The sequence below is a fragment of the Aotus nancymaae genome, unplaced genomic scaffold, assembly GCF_030222135.1.
Source record: "Aotus nancymaae isolate 86718 unplaced genomic scaffold, 86718_ANA_hifiasm-v0.15.2.pri h1tg000033l, whole genome shotgun sequence".
In the NCBI taxonomy this organism is placed as follows: domain Eukaryota; kingdom Metazoa; phylum Chordata; class Mammalia; order Primates; family Aotidae; genus Aotus; species Aotus nancymaae.
In genome coordinates this window covers 1,011,894-1,031,499 of record NW_026988447.1, presented here as the reverse complement: position 1 = coordinate 1,031,499, position 19,606 = coordinate 1,011,894, and the positions used below count along the sequence as shown (strand labels likewise).

The window sequence follows — 19,606 nt, the reverse complement described above, 5'->3', positions numbered from 1 at the left end:
ATACATACAGTAGATTTAAAAAATCTAAAACCAGATATTGAATGGTATATATGAGAATGATTGATAGTGGGTATGAGGTTGATATAGGTACTTTTTAAAATTAAGCATTTTGATAAAAATCTCCCTGCTATTCTCTCAGGCCTAGTTTACCATGACTTTATTACCTTTTCTTGTGAAGCTTTCAATTAATAAGTGGAGTGTACATTCTACCCACTTTCTACTTTGTAGTATTGGGAATGGAAATTTTATAACTTAAAAACTAAGTGTAATTATTTAGTATTTAAGCTTTTGCCTCTTTCTCATAGTTACATAAGTAAAAAAATACATCAACAATACAATTACTCAACACTGAATCGCTCTTTAGAAAACATGCAGTGCTGCTTGGTCTGTGCTTGTTTCTTTAACATTATGGATTTGTCTTCTAGGTAGTGCTCATGAATACAGCTCCTCCCCAGATGATGCCATTTTCCAAAACTTGGCCCGGGCATACTCTTCTTTCAACCCAGCCATGTCTGACCCCAGTCGGCCACCATGTCGCAAGAATGATGATGACAGCAGCTTTGTAGACGGAACCACCAATGGTGGTGCTTGGTACAGTGTACCTGGAGGTGAGTTTTCAGTGAGCTGTCCGATAGTAGCTTCTTTACAAGGACCATGTAGATTAGAGAGTGATTTAGATTTAGAGAATCTTCAATCGTCCTCCATCATTAAAAAGTAAACGGAATCTATGGTTCTTCCATTCAAGTCAATTTTTTGCATGAATAATTATTGTGTATAATTTTGTTTTTGTGGATTTTAAAAATTGAGATGCTAATTAAAGAGATTCAGGAAATGAACTGAAGACATTCATTGGGAAAATAATAAATTGAGTATCGTTAACTACCTACTTTTAAATTCCAGCCTTAAGGAATAAGATGGCATCCTTAGTATATGCCGGTCATGCTTTCACTATAGGTAAATATACATTTTAGAGGGCTTGCTTTGGCTTATAGCATAACCTGGTGCACACTACTTTTTTACTAAATGATGGGCTAATGGGGACTGTTTGACATGGAATATTTAGTTTATGTTCACTACTCTAATAATCCATATTAGATCAGGTAGCTTTCCGCCTTTTATGGAGTCTGAAATAGAAGCGGTTGCCATGTGGGATGGCAGCTGGGGAGCCCTTCCTAGGCAGCAAAGGCAGCTCTCTTGGCTTCCTTGTCCCAGGGCGGACTTTACAGAGCTCTTATTTTCACTAACACTCGAGGATGAAGAGTGAAATGCAAAGATATTTCTATATTTTTTTCTTTTCTCTTTGCTTAAGAAAAATTTTCTATGGGTTACCTGGAAAAGGAAAATTTGTTACGGTAGTAGCAGCATTAGCTAATTGTAGGGTAGGGTATTGGTTTGTTTAATATGTTTAATTGTGTTGAATTATGTACTGAGAAAAATATTCTTTCTGATTTTTTCTTTCTGATACATGTTAATTCTGTTTTTGTTCATATTTTGCATTTTAACCAGATCAGACTTTCCCCCAATAGCTTGAGAAATATGATCTATATCAAATTTAGGATTTAGAGCATGTCTAGTACATCGGATGGAAAGTAATTTTATATTTTAATTTTTATAAAAACTTTAATGATTTCTTGGAACACCTTTTTGAACAAATAGTGTATTGTCTGCAAAATATAAAGTGATCTATATCAGTAAAATACTGATAAAAATATTATTAACAATAAAATTAGTATTAGTCAATGATTATGTCTCACTTAACTAAATAATTAAAGGAAGCTTTGATAGTCTTCAGTTCTGTATATAGTGAATTGCATCCATGTCTTAGGTCAGATTTTCTAGAAGCAGAGGCTGAGATAGGGATTTGGATGCTTGTAATTTATTAAGGGAGCACTTTCTAGGAAAAATCCTGTGGGGAAGTGAGGGAAGTGGGTCAAGGAAGAGGATAGAGCTAAACAGGGGTATGGTCTCAGGTAAAGCCCAGCCTTGGTCTAAGCCATTGGAAAAAGCCTGGAGCATAAATCAGGGCAGATTTGTCTCCCCTTGAGGGATGGGGACCAGCCTTTGGTGGCTCCATATCGGTCAACCATTGGTTGTGGGCTGCTAGAAGGAATTGGGAGTGAGAGATAAGAGGATGTAACTCCCAAGCCGTGTGGGAGATTCTGGCTCCCACCAGCAATTCTCTGGAAAAGGAGTGGGGATGGGGTAGCTGTGAGCTCTTAGCAGCCAACACCTGTAGCAGTTTGAGGCTGGATGTCCTGGCTCCATAAAAGCAATCTGAGGGGCACTAATGGCATCCACTACTAATTTGAGTCAGATTTAAATTAAAATTGTTCTGGATGCAGAACATTCTCTCTGGTGCAATTTGAAGTATTGTTATCATTATATCTTATATGTAGTAGATACTCAGTGATGGTTGAATTAATATAAAGTGTGACAGGAAATTAAATTTTGGGACCCCAAACTCATTTAACTAAAGGGAAAAGTCAAGCTGGGAACTGGGTCATGCACACCCGCCTTCCCCTTTTGGTTCCTAAATAAGATGACTGTAAGACGATCTTACAGTCCATATTTTGCCCACAAGGAAATTCCTGGTGAGCTGTTAAAACTTCACCATGGCCATGTAAATGGATATCTTATCTTTATAAATACAGTCATCCCAGCAGGCCTGATACAAATGCATATCTGATTGCTCCCCTGCCCCATTTTTGTCTGTGTTATCTTATGTAAAATGCAGACTCCCTGTTGGGGTCCGTGAGATCGGCATGTCTGCTGGGGGTCTCTTGACCAGCAAGAGGGTCCCAATACCTGGAAGAGAGAGTGCACAGAAGAAAAGAGAGATAGAGAAAAATGGGTCTGGAGGTCTGAAATGAGCTGTGCTCAGATCAGCGATTTATTCTTTGTGCACAGGAGCTTATATATGTTTTTTCGTACAGTGACAGATGTAGGTCCCATTACAATAGTTTTATCAGGAGGGAAGAGAAAATTACAAAGTAAGCAGGGGAGGGGGTAGCATACAGGTTTATCTAAAGATCGCTGAACCCAAAACAAACAAAAGATTCTTATCCTATAAAGATTCTTATCCTCTTATCAATGACTACAGTTACGGTAAATAACATCAAGGCGAGCGATAATTTGAGGGGTAGCATTTTTCTAGTAACATGTGAGCGATCACGGGATTTAGTGAATGCAGGTAAACAGAGTCATAAAACCAGCCCAGAACGGGAACTTCAAGAGACAATAGTCTCGTAAATAGTCACGCAGGCCTCACCCAGACATGCCATTAGCTCAGTGGATCAAGAATAGGCTTCTGCAAACTCAGGCCTCTATCACTTCCTTCTTTTTTCCTCAGCTCAACTGCCCTCAGCGGGGGGAGAATATGTCCGGGCTCTAACTCCGTAATGGCGGAGACACGGAGGGGTCTCTATGCTGGTGGAGTGATCCCCATAACTCCCCACATTTTTCCTCTGCCCCCTTTTGCTTATGTGAAAACGGTGTGCTTCTCAATATCCCACCTTCTCCCCTTTAAATTTGGAGCCCTCAAAATCATCTTTGGAGAAAGGCATAGACCTGTCTCCACAGTACATCCTTAGCTTTGGCAAAGAATCTAAAACAATTGAGACTTGTCTCATCGTTTTCCTTGATGGACAGTAGTATATTTCAAGACTCCTCAGGAACACACTATGATATTGATTGGGCTTAAGGAGAAATATAATATGTCAGATCATCTCACATGAAGCTCCACGATCTTCTCCAGTAGAAAGGTACACTTAGAGGGATGTGCATTTCTTTAACAGATCAGTAGGTATGGCGTCTTTTACCCTGCTGTCTTCTTCAAAGCCCATTCCAGCAATGTGGAAGTTGGGTGATGTTTGCAATAGCACTCTGTTGCAGCAAACTCTTTTGCTTAGGAACTTGAGAGATTGTGCTTTTAAGGTAAAACAATCCCCCACCTATGCTGTTCATTCCCTTACAGCAGATGATTTCCCTTACGGTTTCCCACAGGCTTCCCAAATGTCTTGGTTTGCATATTTTTTACTTGGTTCTTGATTCAGAAGACTCGTATATGTAGAGTTTTAGGCTCCTCATGCATATTTCGACTTTCCATTTGGCATTTTGGCAGGGATGCAAGACTTCAATTACCTTAGCAGCAACTGTTTTGAGATCACCGTGGAGCTTAGCTGTGAGAAGTTCCCACCTGAAGAGACTCTGAAGACCTACTGGGAGGATAACAAAAACTCCCTTATTAGCTACCTCGAGCAGGTAAACACAGTCCCTAGCATAAAATGCAAGAGTTAGAAGCATTTAAACCTGCCACACAATGGTCTTGTAAGAAGAGTCCAGGGGAATCCATCTGGTGCAGAATGAGAACACCGCATTTGAAAGGCAGGGGTCAGCAGTGTTTCAGTTAGGCTTTTATTTGTCGTAGGTTTTGTGGCTCGTGACTATTCACCAAGAACTGACTAAACTGGAGAGGTGTAGAGAAAAGATGTAGAATCTTGTTTTCGTTTGTATTATTCTAAGCAAGGGCAATCCTAGGACTCTCTCCCACCCTGATCACTTGAGGCATCCCAGGCAGAGCCAGGACAAAGTGAGGCAAGCGAGGCACCTAGAATGCAAATTTTCAGGAGGATTTTCTTCTCAGGGGCCTGCGAGTACAGGATTAGCACTTGAGAGTGAATGTCTCCATAAGTTTTGAGCTTTACAGGCCTCATCTTTCTCACCCTAGACTCAGCTGCATCCCGGGCAATAATAATAATAATGAGTTATGTTTACTGGTTATTTACTATTTCCCAGGCATTATTCTAAATGCCTTTTATGTAATAATAAGTGCATTTAATCCCCACAACAACCTTATAAGGGAAGTTACCATCATCGTCATCAAATCATCACTAAATTAAAGATAAGGAATCAGGGATACAGAGAAGTTAGACAGCTCACCTGAAATTGCTTAGCTAGAATCTGAATCCAGGGCATCTGTTTCCAGAATCACCATACTATACTGCCTTTCAGAACAGAGGCTTGGATCTTTACCAGAGAGTCATTTATGTAGCCATTCCAATGGGATCCACATAGAATTGTGGGGAATCTCACCATCTGCCAGAATAAAATCCTTCACCTACTCTGGCCAGTCCCCTGCCAACTACACCCCCTGTATAGTGTGTAGACATTGGCACCAGTGGCAGTGGCGGGGGAAGCACCTAAAAGAGTCTGTTCATTCCTGCAGGGCTTTGACAGCCTTCAAATTTTATTCTGAATGTGGCCATTTACACCCAAAGTCAAGTAGACTGATGTTAGTTTCATGTGCCAATGAATAGTCCAGACCAATGTGTTAAGCTAATTTGGCATAAACAAATGCCGTTAAAGAAACACTTATGTATTTATATGTATATATGTACATATAAACATATACATATAAGATCAACACTTTTTTTAAAGTAAAACCAGGAGTTGAATCCAGTTTCTTTCTCCACTGTTGCAAGGCCCTGTTGCAGTGGTCCCTATGTCTTTCTGTAGCCTCCCTTGAAGAAAGGCTGCTCTACCAAAAAAATAGAAAAAAAAAAAAAAAAAGAAAAGCAAAAGCAAAATCAGCATAGGATTTCTTTTACACATGCCAAATATTTGTATATTGTAATACCTTACCGGGGACTATCATGGAATAGACCCACTGATGACAGACCGTGATTAAAACACTCATTCCACAGGATTTGTAAACAATCAATAGATTACTGCTGCGTGTTAGCTTAAAAAGATATTTTCCAATAACTAAAACTAAGGATAAGTAGTCCACAATGACCCTAGAACAACTTTGATGGGAATCCCTACAGAATGTCTCCTTTGAGGAGAGCTGTATTTGGATGGATCTTCCAAGAGCGAAGTTGATGGAAAAATACGTTTCTAGATAGAGCAAGTAAGATGGGACTGACTGGGGTGTTCTCCACTTAGATATCAAAGAATGCCTCCTTAATAAAGTGCTTTTAATTTTATGTATATATTTTTGCAACAAAAATTTATTGACCAGTTTCGCATCCCAGGCATTCTGTGAGGCACTGGGGCTAGTGACCGCCCTCAGGAAGGTTTCACACTAGTGCTGTCAGAAACATGATTACCTAATCACAAGGCAGGAGGATAACTGGCAGAAAAAAAAAAAAAGGCTTAGCTACAAGGAGCAATGGCAGTACACAGAAGGGGACCTAACCCAATCATGGGAGTTTGGAAAAGGCCCCTTGGAGCTGTACCATAAGACTTACTAACGTTGATGCCAATAAAATCATCATTCTGATCAACAATTTAAAAACAGGCTTAGCCGGGCGCGGTGGCTCACGCCTGTAATCCCAGCACCTTGGGAGGCCGAGGCGGGTGGATCACGAGGTCAAGAGATCGAGACCATCCTGGTCAACATGGTGAAACCCCGTCTCTACTAAAAATACAAAAAATTAGCTGGGCATGGTGGCACGTGCCTGTAATCCCAGCTACTCAGGAGGCTGAGGCAGGAGAATTGCCTAAACCCAGGAGGCGGAGGTTGCGGTGAGCCGAGATCGCGCCATTGCACTCCAGCCTGGGTAACAAGAGCGAAACTCCGTCTCAAAAAAAAAAAAAAAAAAAAAAAAAGAAACAGGCTTAGCTGCTGTTGAAATCATCTGTTAGTTCTTGAGAAAAAATATAATACAAAACAAATAAAACACATCTTATTACCATCAAGGAAAAGGAGATTTGTCATATTTATGGTGGCAGGTGGGCATGCATCCAATTCCTCTAACAGTGATATCAATTTATGTATAAATAAGCTAAAAAGAAAAGGGATAAACTTATACAGTCCTGTTTTCTGCCACTTGGAATAAGAATTTGCTCTGTCCACAGATCCACGTGATCTACCTTGATATGGCATTGCCATTATGATGCAAGCTGTGTCGGATCAGTGAGTGGTATTTATAATCAGCTAATCCAGCTTGCATCATAGAACGCTCCAGTTTAGGGAAACAAAGGCTGATGAAAAATCAGTGAGGGCTGCCAGAAGTTCTGTGTTGTAATTGTTGTCTTGACAATGGTGGTGATTAGTCATTAAACACCTGGGCCTAAAATCTAAGCTTGGACTAGTTTACAACTCATGGAAAATAGGTGATTAGGAGATCTACTTCTGTAATTGTTTGAGAGGAAATCCCTTGCAGAGTTTTAAAGAGATGTTTGCAGGTGCTAGAACTGTAAATCTCATTAAAGAGTTTGCTAAGGAGAAGAGCCTCCCTTCCACTCAATAGCTTTGGAACAGTCTAGTTCACAAAATTCTCAAAGAATTTCTTAAAGAATGGTTGATGGGCACCTGCATCAGACTGATCAAGAGTTCTTATTAAAAATGAATTTCCTCTCCTACCATTAAATCACACTCTCTGCAGTGCAGAACCCAAGAATCTTCATTTGCAGCAAGCTCTCTGGGTGACATTAAGTACACGAGGGTTTAGGGACTACTGATGTAAACAGTTCTAGCAACAGTGGGTAATCTTCTGGATGCTTTTTCAGCTTTCACTGAAACTGGGATGTCTGCGAATCTGGGGAGTGATCATTGCAGGTAGCACAAGTGTAGTATAACGGCTTCTCCAGGCATGAGTGGAATTTGGACTTTTGTGATTTCTTTTGCAAAAGTCATACAATCCGAGTTTTCCAGTCTGAATTCATGGGGAGTTGACACAGCCCATACACATCTACTGAGATTTATTTCTACACTGGAATTTTTCAAACAGAAAAGTTGACATATCACAGACATTTACTTCTTTTACTATTTGTTAAACTGCATACTGCAATTTAAGCATTGGATTGCAGAGGCAGAAAAAAGCAAAGCCATTAATATTAACCGAATATATTTGTGTCTAATACAGGCAAATAATATGTTCTTGTAGTGATAACTGACTTACTTTACAGTGAGGTAGAAATTAGAAACTTTCTTTCTTTTTTTTTTTTTTTGAGATGGAGTTTCACTCTTGTTACCCAGGCTGGAGTGCAATGGCGCGATCTTGGCTTACCGCAACCTCCGCCTCCTGGGTAGCTGGGATTACAGGCACGTGCCACCATGCCCAGCTAATTTTTTGTATTTTTAGTAGAGACAGGGTTTCACCATGTTGCCCAGGATGGTCTCGATCTCTTGACCTCGTGATCCACGCGCCTCAGCCTCCCAAAGTGCTGGGATTACAGGTGTGAGCCACCACTCCTGGTCTAAAGGACTTTTATTATGATATCCTTGTTAATTAACAGTAGCCATATAAGGGATACAAAGATGACCAAATTTAAAAGAGAGTGAGTTTTGAAATGCGCCAGGACTAGAACTTTACAAATATGACACTTTTTTTTTTATGATTTGGAAGGTACTAAAGTCTTTTTTTTTTTTTTGGACTCAGACAAGATATTAATTTTCATTTCTCTAAGGAAAGGCAGAATAAAATGCACAAAAAATTTAGTGGCCTTTTGTGCGTGTCTTGATTGTTAAACAATGGGGATTTACAATATTTGCTGGAAAATAAGGAACTCTTGATATGAAACATATTTAAGGTCATTTCTATAAATTTACAGGTCATATGAATTTTTTGGTTGTTCTTGACATTTACAGATACACCGAGGAGTTAAAGGATTTGTCCGAGACCTTCAAGGTAATCCAATTGCCAATGCCACCATCTCCGTGGAAGGAATAGACCACGATGTTACATCCGGTGGGTCTTTGCCACAATCTGGAGGCTCTAGCGTTAAGTACACGAGCATAATTACTAATTATCGTACTTATAAGTCTTATATTCTCCTAAGATAAACAAATAGCCCGAGTCACCACTACAGGCATCTCTCAACTTTGACCTGGTGGAGTTTTACTTGTGGAATCAGGCCGAGTGGAGCCCAGGACGGCTGCTGCGTTAGAAATCTAAGTGCAGCAGATGGCGCCCTCTCCTCAGCTACCTCGCCCCAGAGCAGGGAGGTGGTGCCACTCATGCTGATTCTCCGCGGCTCTTCAGGCAAAGGAAAAGGAGCTGCTGGAGTTAAAATACCAGTGACTTTCTCGTCTCTGTTAAAAAGTGCTAATGAGCTGCGAAAGGGGAGACCGAAGGAAGGAGCGGGAAGGGGAAGGAAGAAAACTGCTGCGGGTTGTGTGCCTAAAAATTCTCACACATTTTTACATTTAATCCATATAATAAATCCGCAGGGATTCAAGGTTAAACAATAATTTATAGGATTGAAGTGTGATGTTAGTTACTTCTAGGTTTTGAGCTCCATTTCCGTTTTCCCAGTGTGGGAAAAATGATGTATTTTTCTGGCAGATCTACCCACTGCCATTCATAAACACTGATCCAGGTCATTTTAGTTTGACATTTGTTGAGATCTTTTCAATAACGACAGCTTTTTCTTTTTAGCTATAAACTACGACTTTTTTTAGACCTTATGATGATTAACCTTTAACTTATGTCCCAAACCACTCTGTATCATCACCTCTTTCTTAACCTTCACATTTACAGCTTGGGTTTTTAAAAAAAGTCTTTAAAAAGTTTGTCCTCTAAAACTCCATTCTTTATGTATCAACAGCCCACTAGGTGCCAGCCAGTATGCCAGAATCTGTGCCAAGATCTTACCCCCTTAGCTGGGAGGGTGAAATCCGGCGGTAGTATCCCTGCCACAAGAAACCTATCTGTTAGTCCTAAAGTATCATACAAATAATTTATTTTCTCTGCATTCCATGATATGAAACGTTTAGGAAAATCTAACCTAGGGAATAAATGGGTGGAAAGAAATGAACTCAGAAGAGGGGCTCTAGGATACTCCAGGTTTTCAGTGGCAAGGTGATGCTAAGAAGGAACCAGCAACAGAAGTGAAGGTAGAAAGAAAATGAAGTGTGTTGTCCTGGAGGCCTTAAAGTGCTTCAGGAAGTTGTGAGTGAAAAAGCACCAACTAAGATGAACCTTGTGAATGAATCCTTGGATTCAGCAGTTCAGAGAATCTTGACAAAATCTATTCAGTGGTGTGAGTGGTGGGAGCTTGATTGGACTGGGTTCAAGAAAGAATAAGAGAAGAGCCATTCTGAGATTGAGAACGTGGACAAACCTTTCCAGAAATTTTGCTATAAAGCAAAGAAGACAATTGAGCACTAGCTGAAGGAGATGTGGGTTTAGAGGTAGATTTGACGATATGGTAATGGGGCTTAATTTTTTCTGACTGTACCTATTTTTGCAATGAAATAAGATGTAAAGTATGAACCGGCAGTGAGGATGAACAGGATGTGTAGTGGTGTTAGGAAAAAGGAGGAGGTGTGAAGTGTCTATGAAGACCTTGGACCTCAAAGTGTGGCCTCTGCTCGCAGCCTTATCATTGCCCTCGGACTGGTCAGGAATGCAGAACCCAGGAGCTGGAATCAGATACTGCATTTTACCAAGTTTCCCAGGTTTGCGCTCAAGTTTGAGAATCACTGACTTAAGAAAATGGTAATTTCAATGGACTAGAGTACCCAATGTATTCTAAGTCTTTAGAAATCTAAATTTCTAACTGTGGCCTCAGAGATCCTGAGGGCACTACCTTTGGGCCACACACCGTGAAAGAATCTCTGACCGTCAAGTCTTCATCTGGCAAGAGTCAAAACATGATGGTTGTATGTTCTGATCCTGCTGCCTGCGGACTTCATCTGTCTTTTCACCTGTGTGGCTCCTGATGTGATTAGAAGGTCTATGATCTTCTGAGGTTTATTAGACATTTTTACATTGATATCTGTGAAGTAGCTATAAGAAATGAAGCCTGCAAAGAGAGTTTCACACCCTATTCAATAAAATTTCATTAAATTCCCCATATATTTACTTCAAAAATAGAGAATCAAAAAAGTTGAACTGAGCTAGACTGGGTATTCCTTAGATGATATAATTATGCATTTTATAATTCTGCCTATTTCATGTGCTTTGTGATTTGATATTCTGCTTTCCTACAGCAAAGGATGGTGATTACTGGAGACTGCTTATACCTGGAAACTATAAACTGACAGCCTCAGCTCCAGGTTATCTAGCAATAACAAAGAAAGTGGCAGTTCCTTATAGCCCTGCTGTTGGGGTAAGTTATCAGAATAATAGCCAAGCATTATAACAAGAATTAAGCATTTATCATTGTCAGGCATACTGAAGTGACTTGTATTTAATCTTCATACTAGCCCTATGAGGTGGGTAACATTGTTATCGCCATTAAACAGATTAGAAAACTGAGCAAAGTCAATATCAAGCTTTATTTATTTATTTATTTTTTTGAGACGAAGTTTCGCTCTTGTTACCCAGGCTGGAGTGCAATGGCGCGATCTCTGCTCACCGCAACCTCCGCCTCCTGGGTTCAGGCAATTCTCCTGCCTCAGCCTCCTGAGTAGCTGGGATTACAGGCACGCGCCACCATGCCCAGCTAATTTTGTGTATTGTTAGTAGAGATGGGGTTTCACCATGTTGATCAGGATGGTCTCGATCTCGTGACCTCGTGATCCACCCGTCTCGGCCTCCCAAAGTGCTGGGATTACAGGCGTGAGCCACCGCGCCCGGCAATATCAAGCTTTATTACTACTTCTCAGTTTTTGAAGAGATTTACAAGAAAATGAAATAAAACTTTTAAAAATTAAATTTTTGTTTGCTAACCTTGATTTCAATCTACATGGGATTCTGTTCCATTTATCTTTTTATCTTTAAAACCTAGCACAGTGCCTTTCTCAATAAATATTTGACCAAAAAAAGATGCCATAAAAGAAAATTTTAGATGCTAGCCAAACATTTATTTGGAATATTCTATGTGCAAGGCTCTCTGTGCTAAGTACTATCAAAAACCATATCTTATTTAAGTAGATCTCATTTGTTTGTTAGGAAGGTGATGGTGATAAGACCAAAATTTCTCTTAGAGCAAAATGTACTACTATCTTTGTATTATATTTACTACAGTCTTTGTATTATATTCCTGGGACCATGGGAATACTTGTAGGATTTCTTGAAAGTCTACAAGGCTTACTTGAAAAGAATTTATTATTTTTTTGTTTATGCACCGAAAACCTGGAGTATAAATGCTCGGTTTTTGCAAACAAAATATCTTGAGTTTTTGACTGGTATATGACTTTGATTCTGTGCATGTCTACATTGGGCCGTATATGTATTAAAATCAAGAAGTATGTTCGGGTAACGGAAACCTAGAAAAATTGCCCCAGGAGCAAGTCGTAAAGGATCAACTATTTTGATCCTTTGTCTTTTTGGCATGTATTATGTAAGGATGTAGTGAAGGTAATCACGTTCCAAGATAACCAGGCGTTTAAGTGGCCAAATCAAGAAACTCTTGGTTCCATCTGGAATGGGGCCTGAGGGGGATTGGAGTTGGGGATTGCCTACTTTGAATAGCCTTTTACACGGAGTGTGTGGCTTCTCCATAGACCTGATGAAGACTACTATTCACAAAGGGAGTGGCTTGGACCCATATGTGCTTTTGTCAGTTTCTTTAATAAATTCAAGATTTTGTAAAGCAGAACCTTGTAGTTTGGGATACCAGCACGCTGAATTGTATCCTTCCACATTCCCTCAGCTATTAGGAGAAGATTCAAGGCTGACAGGAGGTGCTCACTAAATAGCCAAAGGCAGAAAATTAACTATAAGTTACATCTTTTTGGTTTTTCTTTTTTCAGATGGAGTCTCACTCTGTTGCCCAGGTTGGAGTGCAGTGGCACGATCTCGGCTCACTGCAACCTCTGCCTCCTGGGTTCAAGGGATTCTCCTGCCTCAGTCTCCTAAGTAGCTCGGATTATAGGCACGCTCCACCATGCCTGGCTAATTTTTATATTTTTAGTAGAGACAGGATTTCACCATGTTGGTTGGGCTGGTCTCAAACTCCTGGCCTCAGGTTATCTGCCTGCATCAGCCTCCTAAAGTGCTGGGATTACAGGCGTGAGCCACTGCACCTGGCCAGTTATACCTTTTTATGAAAAGAAGAGACTGGAGCTGGAATTTTGTTGAATTATATCTGTCTTCAAAGCTATTAAATCAAAGCACATTTCAAACATAAGGCTTTTGAATTTTTTTCCCCCTGAAAGTATCTTTTGTTTATCACAAGAGCTTTTTTTTTTTTTTTTGATTATTTACTTTAATTCAGGTGACTAGATTGAGTGTAAACTGCTTTTACATTTTTTAAAATTTCAATTTAAATAAACACATGCAGTTTGATAAAATAATATGCTCCTGATTTTCTCGTTTAGGTTGATTTTGAACTGGAGTCATTTTCTGAAAGGAAAGAAGAGGAGAAGGAAGAACTGATGGAATGGTGGAAAATGATGTCAGAAACTTTGAATTTTTAAAAAGGCTTCTAGTTAGCTGCTTTAAGTCTACCTATATAATGTAGTATGATGTAATGTGGTCAATTTTTTTTAGATTTTGTGCAGTTAATACTTAACATTGATTTATTTTTTAATCATTTAAATATTAATCAACATTACTTAAATAGGCTCTTAGGTAAAAATATAAGAACTTCATCTATTTCATTCTCTTACATAGTATTCATTTTCCTATGTATATATATTACACAAAAAGTATAGAAAAGATTTAAGTAATTTGCCATCCTAGGCTTAAATGCAATATTCCTGGTATTATTTACAATGCAGAACTTTTTAAGTAATTCTAGCTTTTAAAAATTAGTGAAGTTATTTTACATTGGTGACAGTGTCACATAATGGATGCTATTGAAAAGGTTAACAGATACAGCTCGGAGTTGTGAGCACTCTACTGCAAGGCTTAAATAGTTCAGTAGAAATTGTCATTTTTTTCTTGTGCTGACTAACTATAAGCATGATCTTGTTAATGCATTTTTGGTGGGAGGAAAAGATACATATTTACAAAGAGGTTTTATGAAAAGAATAAAAATCGACTTCTCGCTTGTACATATAGGGTCAACACTATTATATTATTTAGTCTATTAACACTGCCTAAAAGCTTAGGGTTTTCTCTTGGTTGTAGAGTGGCCCGGAATTGCATTCTGAATGAATAAAGGTTTAAAAAAATCCCCAGGGTGTGTATTTTAATTCTCTGAGATGTTTGGTCTAGCATTGTGGTCTTGTGATACAAAAATGTATCCTCTTCATAGTGGCTTCTCCTGTATTCCTCCCATACATTTTCAAATGTGTTAAGCGACTGCTGTAAGCCGAGTACTGCAAAGTCTATGTATATTACTGTGGCAGGCAAAGGGTTCTGATTTTGGACACAACCTTTAAATAAATGACACACAAATTAATGTTTGGACGCAAACTCTAAGTAACACGCAAGTTAATTTGTAGTTATGCATTGTGATAAGTAAAATGACAAAAAAGAGTAGGGTACAGAGAGAAAGAATGACAGAGCAACTTCAGTTAGACTGGATGAGGGGAGCTAGGGATTGCATCTTAATATAACACCCTGGAATATTGACTGGGTATGAGCAATGCAGAGTGCCTGAGGTAGGAGTATGTGTGTGTGTGTGTGTGTGTGCATGGTGGGGGTGGTGTGGTTGATCAATGCTGCAAGTACAAGTTTTGGTTAAAATCGTGCTGGTATCATAATAGGCCCCCAAATAGATCATGGGTTAAACACAGTGGAAGTGTATTTTTTGCTCAGGTACCTGTGCTGAACGGAAGAAGGAAAGATGGGGTCGTTTTTCTTCACACAGTCTGAGACCACGTTCTGGGATTCATTCTGACAGAAGATCGTCCATCTTCTGCACATGTCCACCAAAGCTGCATCGGCAGTCATCTCCCTTGCAGCCAACGGAAAGGGAGAAAGAGCAATGGGAAGAATGTAGAGGGGTTCTTGTGGCAGGCCTGGGGGTGGTATGCATTACTTCTCTTCACATCATATTGCCTGGGATTGTACATTCTTTGGCCACAGTAACTGCAAGGGAGTCTGGGAAAGGTAGTCTAGAAGGGCGCCCAGGTAGGTGAGGAGAAGTGGACTTTGGGGAACATCTAACAGTCTTTGCCGGATAGACAGAATAGCAGGTGCAAAGGCATTGGGGTAGAAAACGTGGCTTGAATGAGACTGAAGAAGGACAGAATGAAGGAGCAGAAAGATGGGAGAGGTGGGAAGTAAATCCTAGGAGCTTGACAGAGACAAAATCAAGCAGGACCTTATGGATTAGAATTGAGGAGTTAGTATTTTTGTTCTTAGAATCATTACATGTTCTTACACTCGGAAGGGATGTGACCTAACTTATGTTTTAAAGATTATCTGGCTGCTGTGTAGAGACTAGAAGCAAGAATAGAGACCAGTGGGGAAGGTGTTGCAGGGGCTTAAAGAAAGGGTGACTTGGATCAGATTGTGGCAAGAGATGAGAAGCGGGTGGGTTTGTGACATGTGTCTACACAGGTAGAATTGACAGGCCTTGACGGAGAGGGAGCTGTCAATGATGGCACTGTGTTTCTAGTTGAGCAATGGGTGCACAACCTGTGGCCTATTGGAGAAGCAGCAAATTGGGAAGGTGAGAAGAAAAAGATTTTGATATAGAAAATTTTAAGAGATACAAGTGGAGGAGCTGGGTATGTGATTGGATATTCTATGTATGAAGGTCTAAAAAGAGGTCTAGGCTGGGTGCAGTGGCTCACGCATGTAATCCCCGGACTTTGGGAGGCCGAGGCGGGTAGATCACCTGAGGTCAGAAGTTGGAGACCAGCCTGGCCAATGTGATGAAACCCCATCTCTACTTAAAATACAAAAATTAGCCAGATGTGGTGTTGCCTGTAAGCCTAGTTACTTGGGAGGCTGAGGCAGGAGAATCGTTTGAACCCGGGAGGCGGAGGTTGCATTGAGCCTAGATTGCTCCACTGCATTCCAGCCTGGTAGACGGAGTGAGACTATAAATAAATAAATAAATAGGGGCCTAGAATTAGAGATGGAGATTTGAGTGTACAGATGGTTTCAGACCTAAAATGGATTGACTTATGATTGTTTTGAACTTTACAATGTGTTTATCCAAACCTAAACACATCATAAGTTGAACTTCTTGTGCTTATGATAAAGTTTTGGCTTCTATTGAATGTGTATCACTTTAGCACCATTATAGATTTTAAAAAATCATAAGTCTAACCATTATAAATTGGGAACCATCTGCTGTGTTGCCAGCATTAAATATATTTTTGACTTATAATATTTTTAACTTACAATGGGTTTATTGTGCCATAATCCCATCATAAAATAAGGACTCTGTGATTGCCATTTACATATGGTGGCCAAATAATTTAATCCTCCAAACCAGGGCAGCTTTGAAAATGAAAGGGGCATGATTGATCATGCCAGGACAGCAGATATGATCCAGAGTCATCTGGGGCAAACTTGGGAAGAGAGTACTCCCCACACAGGTGAACTTTAAAGCCACGAGAAGATATAAAATTGCCTAAGAGAAGCCCACAGAGTGAGAAGAAAAATGAGATTGAAACTGAGCTCTGAAGAGCTTCAAAATTTTGCTTCTCAAGGTTTAGATGAGACAGTATGCTACTGTAAGAAGCAACTCCAAATCTTAGTGTTCTAACTTAACAGGAATTTATTTTCCATGCAAAGTCTGTAGGTCCGAGTAACTCTCCAGGAACTTTGTGCTGCCTGCTGTGACTCAGTTACGTAGAATGCTTCCACCTGTGGCTCTGCCATCTCAGCCAAAGGTTTCCTCAGTCTCTTGTGTGGGTAGCAGAAGAAGATAACGGGCCACATCTGCCCACAGCTCACAAGTCAGAGCTGGTTACATGGCCTTGTCTAACCACAGTGTTTGGTAAGCACTGTCACTCCTGTAGTCCTCTCTCTGCTGCCAACACAACTTTGCTCTCCTTTTCCCAAATATAGGACTCACTTTACAAGGGAGACAGCTTAAACTCACATCAGATCATGGCTTTGAGTGTCAATTTCAGGATCTCTGAGTGATCTCACAACAGTCTCTGTGTCAGGTCTGTATGTGGCCAGTCTGTTTCAGGGATGAGTAAAATCAGAAAACAGGTAAAATGCATCCCTCACCCCCAGTGTTCAGTGGTAGAACAGGATCAAGACAATCTGAGTAAACACGTCCACCCGATGCGGTGAGGAACGAGAGGGGCCCAGTATTCAGGTCTGCAGCAACTCAGAAATCTTGCCAAGCAAATACTTTATGGGCCTCCTATTTTGGGGGTGGAAAATGTTTCTGGTTTCAGAATGCATTCTATACTTTGGCAAGAGCTTTCTGTTTTTACTGTTCTCCGTGGCCTTGACTTTGCTCTCTTCAACTTCCCTCTGTTCCCTTGGGACCTAGATTGGTGGAGATCCTGACCTGCATAGCTGTACCATCTGGAATGCGGGACCTCCCCACTCACTGCAGAAGAGAGGAGAGGCTGGATCTAAGGAGTGGACCTTCTCATTGCCTTAGTCTGGAGGTGACACATGTCACTTCTGCTCACATTTTGTTGTCCAGGACTAGTCACATGGCTTTGCCTAACTGAACAGAATGCGGGAAATGTACGGGAGGATGCAGGATATGTCTCCACCACAGGGCCACATAGGCCAGATGGACCACCCATTTGAACGTTAGAAGGAAGGTGTTAGTTCCATGTAGTCTTGTCCTTTACCCGTTTATCTTGACATAGGGCTTCAAAACTCCCTGTCCTGGTCGTGCTGTTAACATGCTCTGCTTTTATCTAATGGAGTGAGGGACATAGAATTGAACACTGTTGGGAAGGAAATTTCTTTCCCTGGGCTCATGTTTCTGTGTTGAAGGACCTCCATTGAAATAAAACTCATGGCCTGTAGCCCCACCCCTCACACACTTCTTCCAGCAGAGAAATCAGTTACCCGATTGCTAGGTGATGACAGGGGTGCTAATTGGGTAGAACAACTCAACCAAAGGACTGTCAATTTTCCATTTTCCTGCCTAGAAGCAGTTCCAAACTTTCCTTTGGGTGCAGAGGTAGGCTTTGGGTGTGTATTGGGATAGAGGAGAGAGTTGGCAGTCACAGAGTATTAACAGGATCTTTGGTTCACAAATCTAATGTCATTTTCTCCAATCAGTTTTTCAGTAATAAAGCTGACAGTTTAACCTCTGTCTGTCTATTGATCTCCTGTGTTTTATTTTTCAATTGCTTCTGAACTTAGGAGTAGAAGAAATGGGCAACTTATGCTGAATGCCTAATTTTTTTAAAGAGGCATTAAATATGTAGTATTTTAGATTTGTGACTCTTTTTTTTTTTTTTTTTTTTTTTTTTTTTTTAATAAAGTGGGGCTGGGTGCGGTGGCGCATACCTGTAATCCCAGCACTTTGGGAGGCCAAGGCGGGTGGATTGCCTGAGTTTAGGAGTTCAAGACCACCCTGAGCAACATGGTGAAATCCTGTCTCTACTAAAAAAATATACAAAAATGAGCCAGATGTGGTGGTGCACACCTGTAGTGCCAGCTACTTGGGAGGCTGAGGCAGGAGAATTGCTTGAACCCAGGAAGCGAAGGTTTCAGTGAGCCAAAATTTCACCACTGCACTACAGCCTGGGCGATAGAGCAAGAATCCATCCCCACCTGCAAAAAAAAGTGAAATTGCTTTAGGTAAGAAAAATAAGAAGAGAAGGGGACTGAGCAGTTGATTTTAACAAATAATGAACATTATTTTGACCTTTGTTTTTTTTTCCCCTCACCGAGAATGAAAATCAGACACATTACTATGGAAAAATAGCTAATCTGAACTCATATTTTGATTTCCAGTTTTTCACATAAACAAAGGTAAACATTACTTGCAGAAAGGGAGGCATGAACGTTGACATTCATGTTTTATTTATACAGACAACTTCTGAAATCTTTCCATGATTTGGTGTTGTGGGAGGCTGAAAAACCATCATTTGTTCCAACATATTGCTCAACTTGTCTTTTAAAAATTCGCATGATGACTGTCTTCTGTGGTTAGGACTAGATGGCACTTGAGACAAATACCCCAAAAATGTCAAGATAGAATATACCTAAGCTTTTACGTCTCACCTTGTAAATACACCGCATCCTGGTTTTGCTGTCCTTAAGTAAACATCTTTCTAGGCATTTATAAATGGTCTGATTCTTTACTTTTTCATTTTTTCTCCTAAACTATCAGCCTGTGAATCAACTCAGTTATGACTTGAACTTCTAAGGTAGTACGTAATTCTAGTTTTAATTTAAATCACTGCAAAATTCCCTGAGGATCACTGTTTTTCAAAACAGGTCAAAGATTTCGCTTAGCTGGGTTATCAGTGTTACCCAAGCTGATATTGACTATGGTTTGCAACGATGACTCAGAAAAGAAAAATCCCCTTGATGAAGCTTACTGGAAATTTTCACGATGCCAGGGGCCACAAGGCTGTAAGCTGTTGGAGGCTGCCATAGCTTCTTTGACCTCTTACACAGATTATCCGATCTTAGCTCTTTTAGTATTCTACCTCCTTCCTTTTCCTTTCTCCATTCTTTTCTTTTGAAGATTAATTCAGCAATTACTAAATGCTCACCCTGTGTTCTCTACCAGGAATTCCAGTAGTACTTTGCTATGGTCTATGATCATCACCACCATCGCTGTAATCATCATCACCATCACTGCCATCCTCACCATGACCGAGTGTGTGTCGTATGCTGCACTCTGCGCTAGGCACTTGAAGTGCAGTGCT

At 40.3% G+C, this 19,606-nt stretch overlaps 1 protein-coding gene across 1 annotated transcript in view; it reads left to right on the top strand.

The window, feature by feature from the left end:
- Nucleotides 1–13,891, top strand: part of LOC135277717 (carboxypeptidase E-like) — a 131,749-nt gene extending 117,858 nt beyond the window's left edge. Inside the window, exons 5-9 of the mRNA XM_064383711.1 lie at nt 430–608; nt 4,121–4,260; nt 8,594–8,693; nt 10,940–11,058; nt 13,214–13,891. Of these exons, the coding sequence (XP_064239781.1) occupies nt 430–608; nt 4,121–4,260; nt 8,594–8,693; nt 10,940–11,058; nt 13,214–13,312 (637 nt within the window). The 3' untranslated portion in view covers nt 13,313–13,891. The remainder of the gene's footprint in view (nt 1–429; nt 609–4,120; nt 4,261–8,593; nt 8,694–10,939; nt 11,059–13,213) is intronic.
- The last annotated feature ends 5,715 nt before the right edge of the window (nt 13,892–19,606 follow it).